Source organism: Nannospalax galili, unplaced genomic scaffold (assembly GCF_000622305.1).
Source record: "Nannospalax galili isolate Female #2095 unplaced genomic scaffold, S.galili_v1.0 scaffold660, whole genome shotgun sequence".
Taxonomy (NCBI): domain Eukaryota; kingdom Metazoa; phylum Chordata; class Mammalia; order Rodentia; family Spalacidae; genus Nannospalax; species Nannospalax galili.
In genome coordinates this window covers 1298713-1313895 of record NW_008349073.1, presented here as the reverse complement: position 1 = coordinate 1313895, position 15183 = coordinate 1298713, and the positions used below count along the sequence as shown (strand labels likewise).

Genomic DNA, 15183 nt, shown 5'->3' with positions numbered 1-15183 from the left:
AAGGTAGGTAGATCTTTGTGAGATCAAGGCCATCCTGGTCTACCTAGCAAGTTCCAGGCCAGCCAGGGCTACAGGGAGACCCTGTCTCATCAGACGGTTCACAGAACTCTGAACCAGAGCATGGTCTTCACTATGTGTGATCTGGATGGCAAAATCTTCAGTGTTAGTATTTTTGTTTTCCTCTTGGGCTGGTCAGATAATTTAGGAAAGTTCCTTCAATCTTCTACACAGAAGATTGTTACTGTCTGTCAGACTTTGGAAGCAGAATGAGCCAACTGTAGGCTTAAACTTTCCTTAGTCAATAAACTTGTGCATAATCACCCTGCTTCAAGTACAGCAATTCCACCTTAACTCTGCTTGGTTGGCCCCAGCAACCAAGAGCTGCCTCAGGAACATCAGATGTATAGGATAGGGCTGAAAATGGGTAAAGAATAGGATCTGACTGTTGGCTCCAAGTAATGAAAGGCCTGGATGAATAAAGGCCAAATATCTGCCTCTTTTCAGGGCCCACACTCCTTACATTTCATCACCACATCCCAGTGAAAAATTAGTTCATCCGCTCAGTAATCAATTCTAGTGACAGGCCAGGTAGGCAGCTGCTGACTGAACACCTACATATGCCAGGTGGCTGTACTGCAGATCCCTTGTGTACTAGGGGGAAGAAAGAAATCAGTTATAGAGCTGTCAGTCTCTGCCCCAACAGCTGGAGGACGAAGCTTGGGCTGGTTCTTCATAACAGGAAGGAAATGGTCAAAACCAGAAATGTGAAGAGAAAGCTTAAGAAGCTCTTGTGTCTGGTACTTTTGGGTTTTGTGGAAATGGCTGTGCTCAGGTGCCTTACAGTGCAAATCTGGAGACCAGGAAGTGAAAGCTTCCACTGGAGGGACAACTCTACTAAGAGAATAGACTTCCAAGTCTGTACTAATAATAGCAGATGAAAGAAAGAGCCCAAGCAGGTGGTTTCTCTTTTTGTCTCCTTGCCAAGGAAAAGAGTTACCCTGATGACTACATAGCCACGGGTCCCCTCAAGATGTCAGGGCTGTTATTACTCTCTGAATAGTCACAAACTGCATGATACCCTTTGAAGGTTTTCATTATAAAAAAGAAATTTATAAGAATATATAAAATTGCTGGGTGTGGTGGTGCATGCCTTTAACCCAGCCCTTGGGAGGCAGAGACAGATCTCTGTTTGTGGTCAGCCTTGTCTATATAGTGAGTTCCAGGCCAGATTGGCTACAGAGAGACTAGCCTCACTGACAAAAATAAATAAATAAAATCATTAAAAAGTTATAAAAATATAAGATATAAAAGAATTTATAAGAATACAGAAAACATCTATCTCATAATATGTTCAAAGAGTCAACGCTGTTTTAATATATATTTTTCCCCTTAGGCAATATTCACACAGAATTTAGAATGGCAACTTTAAAAAATTTTTTATTTATTATTTTTATTTTATGTGTATGTGTGTATTGCCTGCATGTAGGTGAGTGCACCCGTGTCGTGCAATGCCTGTGGAGGACAGAAGAGACTGTTGGATCCCCTGGAACTGGAGTTAACAGACAGTTGTTAGCTGCCATGGGGATGCTGGGATTTGAACCCAGGTCATCTGCAATAGCAGCCAGTGTTCTTCCAGCCATCTCTCCAGCCCAGAATGTGCAATTTAAAAAAAAAATTATTTTTGTGTATGTATGTTTCCGTATGTATGTTTACATGTGTGGGGGTGTCCACAAAGGCCAGAAAGGTGTCTGATTCCCTGGAGCTGGAGTTACAGGAAGTTGTGAATCTACTGTTGTGGGTGCTAGGAATCAACTCTGGTCCTCTGCAGGAGCTCTCAAATGCTGAGCCATCTCTCCAGCCCTTAGAATGTACAATGTTGGATTCTTGCTTTTTTGTCTAATATTTTATTTTATCACAGGCATTTATTTCCCTCTATCATTAAAAATTTCTGGAAAACAATTTTTTAAAAGATTTATTTTATTTTTTATGTGTATGGGAGTGTGTTTGTGTGTGGGTATGTGCACTTGGGTGCAGGTGTCCACAGAGGTCAGAAAGAGTGCATCAGATCCTCTGGAGCTGGAGTTATAGGCAATTGTGAGCTGCTTGACATTGGTTCTAGTAACCTGAACTCTGGTCCTGTACAAGAGAAACAATTGCTCATAACCCCTGAGCCATTTCTCCAGCCCCTGGAAAACAATTCCCCTATTGTTAACAGACCATAGCTTTGGATATGCTTATTTCTTTATTTATACTTTATACATATGAGTGTTTGCCTGCATGTATGTAAGTGCACCCATGTTGTACAAAGCCTGTGGAGGCCAGAAAAGGGCGTCAGATCCTTTGGAACTGGAGTTATGGATGGTTGTTAGCCATCATGTGGGTGCTGGGAATTGAACCTGGGCTTCTGGAAGAGCAGCCAGTGCATTTAACCACTGAGCCATCTCTCCAGCCCCCATTTTTAATTTCTGAGGCAGAATTTTGCTAAGTAGACCAAGCTGGCCCTGACAACCTGACAATTCCTGATCCTCCAGCTTCAGCCTCCTGAGCACTGTGTATATGTGCCACCATGCCCCATCAGGTAACTTTTTGTTATTAAAAATAGAACTGGGCCAGCAAGATGGCTCAGCAGGTAAAAGCACTTGCTGCCCAAACCTGGCAATCTGAGTTTAGTGCCTAGAGTCCACATAAAGGTAGAGAGAGAGAGAGACTCTACAAAGTTTTCTTTTGACTCCCACATGTGCACTGTGGCATGAGCACCCATACATACATATCACACACACACACACACACACACACACACACACACAGAGTAAAAATAAAAACCAAAAAACTTCTGGGGCTGGAGAGATGGCTCAGCGGTTAAGAGCACTGACTGCTCTTGCAGGGGACCCGATTTCGACTCCCAGCACCCACATGGTGGCTAGAACCATCCTTAACTCCAGCTCCAGGGGAATCCGAAGCCCTCTTCTGACCTCCACGGCATTGCATGATACGGATGCACTCATATACACGTACGCAATACACTTCATACACATGAAATAAAAATAATAAATAAAAGTTTTTAAAAAAAACAAAAAGCTTCCATACATGCCTTTAAACTTATATTCTCTAAATGTAAAATTGAAAACTACAGAGATACAAAGAAAGTAAATCAGATTATATCATTTAGGGAAATCACCCTTTGGATCTTAGTTAATATTCTATTCTACATGTGTATCTGAATTCACGGTTTTCCATAGAAGTAACAGTTAAAAACATCTGGCCTCATTTAAAGGCAACATGTTAATTCTTCAGTGGAATTTCGACCTAATGGAAATTAACTTTCAGATTTAAAAAAATGCATATTTTACGTTTTGCCTCCATGTATGTCAGGTGATGTATGTCCGTTTGGGAGTTACAAACGGTTGTGGGTGTGGGGGACATAAACCCCGGTCCTCTACAAGAGCAGCCAATGCTTTTAACCGCTGAGCCATCTCTCCAGCCCTCTTTCGGTTTTATTATTATAAATAATAAATTTGATTTTTTTGAAACACGGTCTCCCTGTTCCAGGCTGGACTGAAACTTAGAGATCCGCCTGCCTCTGCTGATTAAAGTGCTGGATTAAAGGCGTGCACTAGGCTAGCTAGCCTGGCCTTGAACTACCGGCAGTGTTTCAGCCTCCAGCTTCCAAGTGCTAGGGTTACCCGCCTACTTCACCAAACCCTGATGAAATTAACTTCCTTGGAGACTGAATATGCCAGACAGAGATCGCCACGGGAGGCAATGCCTTTCTTACTTTAATCTTGACGCCAACTCACTGAAGTAAAGAAAGGCGTTAAGGTCCCAGTTTCAACCCCCCAAAACCATGACTTCCAGGTTAGAGCCTGGGTCACCTCATGTGACACGCCGCTTTTCCTTTAAAGACCGCCCACGTGATCGTGGACTTGCGCGCACACACGGAGGAAATTCACGCTGTCCCGTGAGCGTGTCATTTTCCTTCACTTTCTCTAGGGTTTCTGGTATTCCCTTCCGGAAACCGCACTTTTTTTCCTCACCTATTTCGTCCCGTCATCCATCCTTACTCTTTCCCCTTAGTCTCTGTCCTGGGAGCTCGCTCTCCTCCACAGAAAACTACTTTCCGGAAGGCCGAAGGGACTACAACTCCCAGGGGGCTCTGCGGCCCGCTTCTCTCACGCGCAGTGCAGCTTAGGAGCTGAGGTCCCAAGATCTGACCGCGTGCAACCCGGAGCAAGCGCACTACAGATTCCATGGAGCTCCGCGCGTGAGCCCGACCTGGGCGGGGTGGGGCGGGGCTGGTGGGGCCGAGGCAGGCGGCAGGCAGGCAGGCAGGCGGAGGAAGGGGGTGGGAGCGGAGGCGATGGAGGGGAGGTGTGGGGGAATGGGGGAGGGAAGGGCGGCGGGAGGCGGGGCCGAGTGGGAGCTGGAGCTGGAGCTGGAGTGTGAGCCGGCCGTTGCAGCGGAGGCGGTGATGTCTGTGCAGGTTGTGTCAGCCGCTGCTGCCGCCAAGGTGCCTGAGGTGGATCTGAAAGACCTGAGCCCCTCCGAGGCGGAGCCCCAGTTGGGACTGACCACGGCGTCCGTGGGCGCCATGGTTCCTCCGGCGGGCGGCGGGGACCCCGAGGCTCCAGCTCCCGCCGCCGAGCGGCCCCCGGCCCCTGGCCCGGGTTCCGGGCCGGCCGCGGCTCTCAGCCCTGCGGCGGGGAAGGTGCCACAGGCGTCGGCCATGAAGCGGAGCGACCCGCATCACCAGCACCAGCGGCACCGGGACGGCGGCGAGGCCCTGGTCAGCCCCGACGGCACAGTCACGGAGGCACCGCGCACGGTCAAGAAGGTACTGGGGCCGGGCTGCCTCAGAGAGGCGGGGAGGGCGGCAGCTCCTCGCGGCAGTCGCTCCACCCTTCACGCCCTCCCTTTGGATCCCCCTGGAACCCGCTCCCGGAGCTGCTGTCTCCTGGCGCTCCGCTGCGAAGCGGGGCTCCAGGTGCCACGGCCGTACTTCTCTAGGAATAACATGGAGGTAGCGCGCTTCGCTACTACTGGGACTAGGCAGGGGGAGAGGCACCTACTACTACGTCCCCCGCTCCCCAGACGCTCCCGCGTGTCATGTTCCGGACTGTTCCGGTGGTCCAGGAAAACCTTCCCGCCAGCCATGAGGGTGGAAAGGTCTTTTTCCCTCGGAGAACGAGGAAGCAGTAGTTAGGTCCCACTGCAACCCTCTGAGTTGTCTGGCTTCTGTATAGATGATGACTTTGTGCCTTGCTGTGGCCAACAGCTTCCATAGAGAAGTCCTGATTCTGTGTCCTTCCTTTCCAGAGATTGCAGTTCCCTTGCATCCTGACTGTAGAAAGATCGTGGAGAGATTCTTCACTCTTAAGAAGTCTGTCCCCTCAGCTCAGTAATTGGTCCCCAGGATGGCTAGTGACTAGACTGTATATGAAGAGAAAGCTTATTCCATTGGTCTTTATTATGAGCTGAAAGTGTTAGGAAGAAATGCTGCGACTTTGGAGAAAGTGACCATTGGGCTCTTTTCTGTCTCAGCTGTCAGCTTCTTTCACACAGTTTTGAAGCCTCAGAACACCAAGGAGTAACGTGCAATAATAATTCCCCTGTATTACTCATACGTCATCTATCTCTGCCCCCCACATCCCCCAGCCTCGTTTTTACCCTCCCTCTCTCAATGCTAAATAAGCACAGGAAAAAAAATATGTGAAAAAGACAGAGATGTGGATCATCTAAAAAGAAATTATGACTTTAATTTCCGAGACAATATAAACAGTTGATTTTTTTTTTTTAAATGATATCAGCCGGGCGTGGTGGCGCACGCCTTTAATCCCAGCACTCGGGAGGCCGAGGCAGGTGGATCTCTAGTTCAAGGCCAGCCTGGTCTACATAGTGAGTTCCAGGCCAGCTGGGGCTACAGGGAGACCCTGTCTCAAAAAGACCAAAAAAACAAACAAAAGAAAAAACCCAAAATGATAATCGAGTGAGTTTTATTTTGTCAGAACAGCAATAAAAAGGCTGTGAACTCCAAGTTGGTTTTACTGTGTAGGGTTCAGGTGAACCTTGGATCCAGCTAATAAAAATTTTGTTGTAATTGCTTCATGATTAAGGAAGAGCAGGTAACTTTTTCATTCTAACTTCTCATATGTCAACGATGTCAAAGGCAAGACTGAAGGAATCTGATAATGCTTTAGGGCCTGTTTTGTCCCTTGCAATTTAATTTTTCTTTTTACTGGTGCAATTATAGTTAAATGGAGTAATTCCTCCAGCTAAAAAAATGCAGCCTGGGCACTGGGGCCAGAAGTACTTAGCTAAAACTCAGGAAATCTGAAGCCTAATTCTGACTAGTTGAAATGCTTTATAACTTTGGCCAAATCTTTTTCTTGTGATTCTCTGTGTCTAAATTCTGTAAAGTTCTTTTTAGGGTAAAAAATGCTTAACAAACTGCTTGTAGAGCATGAAATTTACACTTAGGCAGACCTGGGTCTGAATCCTAGTACTTCTTCCCCTGCCACTAACTTTTGAGTAGTTTGAAAATTCTACAAGTCAGTTTCTTCTTCCAAATATGGATTGAGGGTTAAAAATACTTGTGAAGGTCCTAATGTAGGACTCGCACCCAAAGTAGATAGTCTTGAGAAATGATAGCCAGTATTAGAATCGATTTGTATTTTTCTCACGGTGGCTTAAGTGTGTGCCACCATGACATTCTCTGAAAGGTATACATAATAGTAATAGTTCAGTAGATTAGTATAAAGAAGTTAAAAGATCACAGGCCAGTACCCCAGAGTCATTTTCTTAATTCTGCATATGCTTCTTGGCCATTTTCCTTGCTGCTGAGCCACCATCCTGTTTTTTCAGTATCAAAATGTATGTTCCATGATTCCAGATTTACTCAGAAGCCTCAAGGCTATAGAAGACAGGGCTGATCTTGTCTTACAATGTTAATTGCACCAAAAAGCAATTTATTTGCTGAGCGTTAAGCAGGTGAAGTCCTGAGAACGATGCAACTGTATGACATAAGTGAGGACATTGCTGAGCCCAGCTTGTCTTCTCTTGTCTTCCCCTCCTTCCTCTTCCCCCTCCTGTCTCATCTCCTTTCTTTTCCCCTTTCCTCCCCTTCTCTCCCTCTTTATAGGGTCTTGTTCTGTAGCCCAAACTAGCTTAGAACTACATTGCTGAGATTACTCGAGACTCCTCCTGCCTCAGCCTCCCGAGTACTAGGATTACAGGTTTGTGCTACCAGGCCTGGCCTGAGTTGCCTCTTTTTTTTTTTCCTCTTCTTTTTTTTTTTTTTAAAAAAAAAAAACAAAAAAAAAACAGGTCTCAGGGGCTATAGATATTGCTCAGGTGGTAGAGTGCTTGCTCTTGGGCACCAAGTTCTGGATTTGATCCCCAGCACCACATAAAACCAGATGTAGTGCATACCTGTTATCCTAAGTACTCTTAAGAGGTATTGGGGAAGGAGGATCAGAGTTCAAGATTATCCTTGGCTCAGTGAGTTTGATGCCAGCCTGGGCTACATGTAGATCAAGCTGGTCTTGAACTTGATCCTCTTGCCTCAGTTTCCTGAGTCCTGAGATTTGAAGTGTATCCCACTACATTTGGTCAGGTTGTTTTTTAAGGGGCATAATCTTTAACTTTCTTATTGTTGAACTGACTAAATGAAAATAAGTGCATAAGATTTCCCTTTAAATACACCACACACACACACACACACACACACACACACACAATGCACTGAGTCCACTTAGTGGCTGCTGAGCCTTTGATTCTTAGATTGTCTAGTGTATGTATGGAGGGGCTGAGAACAACACTAGGATTAAAATAATTGCTTTTGGCTATGTAAATAGTGACTTGCTTTTATTTTATAACCGTCATGGAAAACTTATGTTGTCACATTTCCATAGATAGTTTCCCTTATTCCATTCATGTGTCGGTCATCAATTTCCTTGATTCTGTTACTCTGCTCAGCAACACAAGGGAAATAATTCCCCAGTGTAGTAGTTAATAAGACTGAACATACGGTGTGCAGGTTATTTGGTCCCATTTTCTTTTTGGCACTTGCCTTCATCCTGAAACTTGTGTTTTATAGGACGGATATTGTCATTGTGGTTAGGATATGTTTGTCTTGAAAGTTCTTCTTCATAAGCCCATATTAAGTGAACTCAGCAAACTGAAAATCTCTGAACAATTTATAAAACAGGAAGATAAGGTCCACAGTGAATGAGTATTGTAGCAGTTGAGAGGGTTTCTTGTGTTCTTGGAAGTGGATGATAGCACAAGAGAGAAGACAAGGATTTCAGAGAAGTTCAAACCTAACAGTAAGGCTGCAACCTGTGCACCTCACCTCACTTACATTACTGTGGGTGATGCCATGTTCAAGCAGACTCCATATTTTTCTTGGCACACATATTTACCTTGTACTGGCTTTGTTGCTGTCAGGAGAGAATGAGTTGAGCCATGTTAGCGCTTTCTTGCCCTGAATTGTTTAAGCTCTTGGTTTGGTTAATTATAGATTATTGAAATGAGTGTTTTGGATAGACACATGGGAATGTGGGAGCAGTGTGACTCCCTTGCCAGTTAGAAAAGTTCAGCCTGGGAGAGTGTTCAGTAAGGCAATAATTGGCAGTTGGACCCTAATAATAGTTAAACTATTAATTGGTCTTTTATGTGCCAGAAATTGTCATAGGCATTTCTGTAATCTTGACAAGATCACTCTGACATATCGATGATATTATCTCAGTTTTACCAAATGAGGAAGTGTGGTCCAGAGAGACCAGGTGCCTTGTCCAAGGTCATACATCTGAAAATGGCAGTAGTTCTGAGAACCACCTGTCTCTGTAGCCCGTGTCCTTTTCATTATGCCACACAGTCTTTCTAGCCTCTTAGATGTTGGCTTTTGGCCTTCGCCCAGAAAGTCTGTAGATTTCTGAGTAAACTCTTAAAGTTTGTCTGTCTGGCTAAGGCTTAGGTCATCCCAAGACAAAAGGAGAGTGAGTCAGGCTTTAGGAAGAGGATTATAGAAAACAGTATAAATGTAGAACCTCAAAAAATTGTAAAATTAGAGGCTATGAAGGACATTTTTACAGAAGCATTTCAAGATCAGCGATATTAGCCTTATGTTTGTAATTAACTTGTAATCTGAGTCAAATGTATCCCTCCTCCCTTCTCTTTTGAGGTAGTCTCACCATCTGTTTCAAGTTGGCCTTTAGCTCTATATGCAGCCCAGGCTAGCCTCAAATTCCAGATCCTTCTATTTCTTCCTCCCAAGATTATATGCATGTGCCATCATGCCCAGCTTTATCCTTATTTTACAAGTTACAAATCTGAGTACCTGTGGAAGGTTTTCCTCCTTTCTGTTGAGCTAACAGTTTTTTTTTTCCTGTTACCTGCCTTCTCTGTGAATCATCTTTGATTAAACCTTCTGAGAATTAGAAAGGGACATATAATATACTGCTAGATATTCTTGCTTTGTATCAGGTCTTGTACTCTCACAACTTGACATGTACTGTTTTATTTAAGAACCCTTAAAGTGGGGGCTGGAGAGATGGCTCAATAGTTAAGAATACAGGTTGTTCTTGCAGAAGTCCTGGGTTTGAATCCTAGCACCCACATGGCAGCTAACAACTCTCCATAACTTCAGTTCCAGGGGATCCAACAGCTTCTTTTATCCTCTGTGGGCATTGTACAATACAGGTGCACTTACATGCAGGCAAAACATGCGTACACATAAAATTAAAAATAATAATAATAAAGAACCCTTAAAGACAGTGTTACTGAGGAATCAGAAATTAAAAAATTTGTCTCAAGGTTACACAGTAATGTAATGAAGCTTACAGGATCCTATTCTGTCTTCAAAGACCGAATTCTGTAGCTCTTCAAATATTTCTCCATTCAAAATTCAAGACTAAATCTTTTGTACCTTAATTTATATGATTTTTTTGTGGATTTTTGTCACTGAATAATAGACAGTTTCTTTTTATTTATTGAGCTAGTTAAAGGGCTTAATATATCTCTGTGAACATTTGTGAATTTTCTGAGAAAGCAGCCTTTATTTTCTATTAGTATAATTTGTGACTTCTCTTTGACTCTAGGAATGATTCAACTTTAAGAACTCTTTTAGGATGTTGCTCTGGACTGAAGTTACAGTTGTATGCTTGATGTCTTAAGGAAAAAACTTAGATTCTAAGTGTCCAGTTAATTGAAGAAATTAATAGTTTGTGAAAATGATTTACTTTCTCTTGATGAGAAGAAGGAAAAAAGGATTTGTAATCTTTATTCAAAGCTTTTGTCAGGTTGAATTTCTAAAGAACATACTGTTTCGGGGCTGTGGAGAAATGGCTCAGAGGTTAAAAACATTGGCTGCTCTTGAAGAGGATCCAGGTTTAATTCTCAGCACCCACATGGCAGCTAACAATCGTCCTTAACTCCAGTTCCAGTGTCCTCTTCTGACCTCCACTGGCATTGCACGACATGGGTGCACTTAATACATACAGGCAATACACTCATACACATTAAAAAAAAAATCAGAATATGCTATTTCTTTCATGGTAGGGTTTTAGAAATTTTATTTTTATTATACTGGTTGTGTGTTTGGGGAGGTGGTGTATACATACCACAACGAATTTGTGGAGGCCAGAGGATGACCTAATGGAGTCAGTTCCCTCCTTCCACTCTTTAAAAAATAATTTTTATTAGTGTTTTTTATGTGTATGAGTGTACTGCCTGCATGTGTGTAAGTGCACCCGTGTTGTGCAATGCCTGTAGAGGTCAGAAGAAGGCACTGAAGTCCCTGGAACTGGAGTTATGGCAGGTGTACTTATATACATACAGGCAATACACTCATACACATAAAATAAATAAATAAAACCTTTACAAAATGTTTAAAATGAAAAGAAAAATCTTAATATTAAAAAAAGAAGACAATAATGTTGACTACTTGTTCTTGGAAACTCCCCTCTTGGCTTTGGTGACAATGTCTACAATTTACTGAATGTGTACTCCGTGCCAGATGTCTGTCTTATCTATTAATCCTCATAACAATGTTATCAGGTGAGTAGAGTATCTTTATTTTACAGATGAGAAAATATAGGTTTAAAGAGAGTAATTAACATGCCTGAGACTTTGCCAATCTGTGATGCCTTTGGGATCAGTGAGATGAAGCATTACCCATAGCAACAGTGGGAGGCTTTGTCATAGTGCCAACCCCCTACCGCTCTGACCAAACTCCCATGTGATGTCTGCTTGAGCTGCTGCTAAGACTGCTCTGTGTAACCCTTTGGATATCAGCATCTGTCCTGGCACTGGAGGGAGCAAAAACCACTGTGTGTCATATCCTTATTTACGTCAGTCACTGGCCCTCATTCATTATCTTATTATTATTTTACTCCTTCACTACTGTTTCCATCCTGTCAGCTGACTCAACTCCTTAAGCCTTTCTACATTATTTTTCTCAACATTCCATTATCAGCAGATCCCCATGTAGCCTCAACCTCTAGGCAGCAAGATCAAGGCACAGAGGTGACAGCGGCAATGCTGTTAGTGTTGGCACGTGGCATCCAGAACTGTAGTGTGTGTACCAAGCTGCAGCATGTCATGCTTGTTATTCTCAACCATCACATCTTTGCCAAACCAATTCTTTAATTTGGGTGATGGTTTTAGCTGGCATGTTCCTGAAACAGGTTTTCCACTCTGGAAGCTACCTCAAATCCGTTCCATAAATTCTTTTTCTGTTTATTTCAGTCCACGTTGACTTCTGCTTCTTGTGAACTTGAGTACATGTACTGGTTGAAACTAACCATATCCCATCTTAGTTGCCTGAACCCACTGTGTGGAGAGTTGCTGGAGAAAATCAGAGAACCAGGCAGATTACAGAGTCATGATAAGTCAGTGATCACCAGCCTCATGAGAAATCAGCATTACCTAGTAGTTTTAGACATTTTTCTAGTTCACTTTCCTATTGCAAATGACTTATTTCATACTGTATTTCTCCTGTCATGTGCTGTTCTTTTTAAACCAGTGATAGGCTTTCTGTTTCATTCCACTAACAGAAGGCCCCAAGTGGAACTTCCTTGTACCTCCCATATCTACAAGCTGGTATACCTGGGGCTCATCTCTTCTTCCTTCCTGTTATGGAATAGTATCCTCCTTCTAGCAAAGATAAATCCCTTCACAGGCCCCTAATCATATTTTCTGTTGTCTTAAAGAGTTGTTCCTCTTTCTACCAGATCCTTTCTTCAGTGTTGAGATTTGCTTTACCCTTTCCCAGTTTGCTAACCCTCTTCATCTGCGTGTTTCTTTTCTGCCGCTTTGCTGTTTGTTTTCTTTCAGAGTCAAGCTTCCTAAAGGAGTTTCCCATACTTACTATGTACACATTTTTTAAAAAATCTGATTTATTTATTCATTCATTCATTTATTTTTACATTTAAGTTTTTTGAGAGTTTCTGATAATGCTACATTCTGAACATACAAAGGGTACAAAATGGATTTTTTTTCCAGAATATTTCAAAGGATGGTGCCAGTCTATCATTGTCTGCAAAGCACATTCACAGACTGTTACTGTAGGTCATTTTGTCTCTTCATTAAAGTAAGACACTGTATGTTCATAGTTTTGGCCTGTGCTGAAATGGGGGGAAAGAGGGTCCCCTAGAGGGTTCTTAGTCTCATTCATAAAAGAATTGAAGAATTGACTCAAATGGCAGAAAGTGGACAGACTTACAGAGACCTGCATGACTGTGGCTGGTCAGAAGTTTTGCGGAGTTTCACGTTACAAGGTGGGATTCCAGGCAGGAAAAATTCGCTACTTCATTAATGCACCAGGTATTCCGCCCATCTTTTTAGCATAACTTAGTGTTGACCTGCCTTTCTACTGTGTGCCCATTTTTAATTGTTATGAACTCCTTAGCCCATTCCAATATTCTGACCAAAAGAAGACTTTGCTTAAAGTTGCTAATGTCTCTTAGATTGGGAAATGGAGTTTGCTTTACTTTACCCCTCATCCCATTATCCTTCTCAGCAGCATTTGATGACTTCTTATGAAATGCATTCTTCCCCGTGCTGCTTTGACATTGCTCTTTTGTTTTGTTTTGTTTTTTGTAGACAGGGTCTCAAGTACCCCAGCACTTGTTACATAGCTGAGGATGGCCTTGAGCTTGGGATCCTTTTCCTCTTCTGTCTACACCTCCCAAATGTTGGGGTTATAGGTGTGCCCTCCATGCCTAGCTCTATGACACTGCTCTTTCTTTACTCATTTCCATCTGATTTCATGGCTGCATCTTACTTTTCTTTGTTTGTTATTTTGCCTTAGTTTGGGGGCCTCTGCTCTTTTTAGTGGATTTTCTCTCAGTCATCCACATCATTCCTATGTTTTAAAGTATCACCTACATCTCAATAACCCACAATTATTCCTTTAGCCAAGATTCTTCTTCTGAATGCCAGTCTTATGTATGTGCAACTGCCTATTCGCAATAAAATTCAATAGTTTTATATCTAAAACTGATTTTTTTTCAAATGAGGGATTTTATTTATTAAAATATTTTATTATTATTTTTATTTTATGTGTATGAGTGTATTGCCTGAATGTATGTGAGTGCCACCGTGTTGTGCAGTGCCATGGGGGTCAGAAGAGGGCTTTGGATTCCCCTGGAACTGGAGTTAAGGATGGTCCATAGCCACATTGTGGGTGCTGGGATTCGAACCCAGGTCCTCTGCAAGAGCAGTCAGTGCTCTTAACCGCTGGGCCATCACTCTAGCCCCTCTACCAAGTCTTTTAACTTTGAAAAATTGTGTTTTGCATTTATTTATTGTTTTGTGTGTATGATGTATGTCTATGTGTGTGGGTGCATGTGTCCCATGGTGCATGTGTAACGATCAGAGAGCAACTTTTAGGAGTCTGTTCTTTACTTCTGCCATGTGAGTTCTGGGTATTGAACTTAGATCATCAGGCTTGGCAATAAGCACCTTTACTTGCTGGGCCATCTTGCCACCTCAGTCCTAACACCTTTAAAACCAATAATCTATTTTGGTAGTTCATAGTTCTAGAGTATGTTGTGCCCCAAAACAATGACCCCTTTTATTTTCTAATGCTATCTTAAGGCTCATAATAACTTTACCTTCCTATGGGGAGGGAGTCTGTGGTATTTATTCTTAAAGTAAAATGTATGTGGTCATGTGCTAATAGAATTTATTTCACAGTCCAGACTTGTTGCTTCATCTCCCATAAGACCCACACACTGCATCATTCTCCTTTTGAGTAGGAACACTAACTTATGCATACTTTGATGATTGGTAAGTTTGTGGCTGCTATTTTGATTATATGCCTTATCCCTCAGACTGTGAACTCTACAGGGACACAGATCTTGCCTATCGTTCACTGTATTGTTAGTTTCTGGTAGATAGTAATGGTTTTAAATGAAAGAAAGATTAAACAAGTCTGCCTTATGATACTTATGTGAAGAGGGGTGATTAATGTAAATTAGCTTTATTATAGGGTGAATTTTCATCTAAATTCTCAGATTGTTACAGTAGGATTATCTGTTTTGCTTAAATAGGATCCCCCCCCCCAGTTTCTTCTTAGTACTTAAGCTAAATATAGTCAAGTTTATAATTCTATTATACATTTTGTTGTTGTTTTTTCTTCAGGCCTGGACATTGAACATAGGACTTTGCATATGGTAGGCAGGTGCTCTATCACTGAACTATACATACTCCCTCACAGCCTTGCTTAGGCCCTTAAACAAATTTGAGGGCTGGAAGTGTAACTAAGTGGTAGAGGAACTGGTAGCATTCTTGAGGGACTGGGTTTGAACCATAGGACTGAAAAAAAATTGAAATACTTTTTTACTTAGTTTTGTCATTTTGACCATCATCTAAAATCACCTGGGTGATCTCTGAAAATGTCTATGAGGAATTATTTTAATTACAGTAATTGATGTGGGAGGACCAGCCCACTGTGGGTGGCACCATTCCATGCACTTGGGGTCCTGTAGTATAGAAGAGTGAAGAAGGCAAGCTGAGCACTACCATGCTTACGTTGATCCATTGTTCTTCTCTGCCTCCACTTCCCTCTAGTGATGGACTATAACCTGGAATTGAGGGCCAAATAAACTCTTTCTCCCTTAAGTATTTTTGTTAGGATATCTTATCATAGTAACAGGAAACAAAACTAAGACAACCGTCTGTATG

General features: G+C 42.5%; 1 protein-coding gene across 2 annotated transcripts in view; it reads left to right on the top strand.

Annotated features, from left to right (window-relative positions):
* The first annotated feature begins 4379 nt into the window (after positions 1 to 4379).
* Positions 4380 to 15183, top strand: part of Ahcyl2 (adenosylhomocysteinase like 2) — a 203413-nt gene continuing 192609 nt past the window's right edge. For both annotated transcript variants that reach the window (XM_008846362.2, XM_008846361.2), the window contains exon 1: positions 4380 to 4831. In XM_008846362.2, coding sequence (XP_008844584.1) covers positions 4469 to 4831 — 363 coding nt within the window. In that variant the 5' untranslated portion in view covers positions 4380 to 4468. The remainder of the gene's footprint in view (positions 4832 to 15183) is intronic.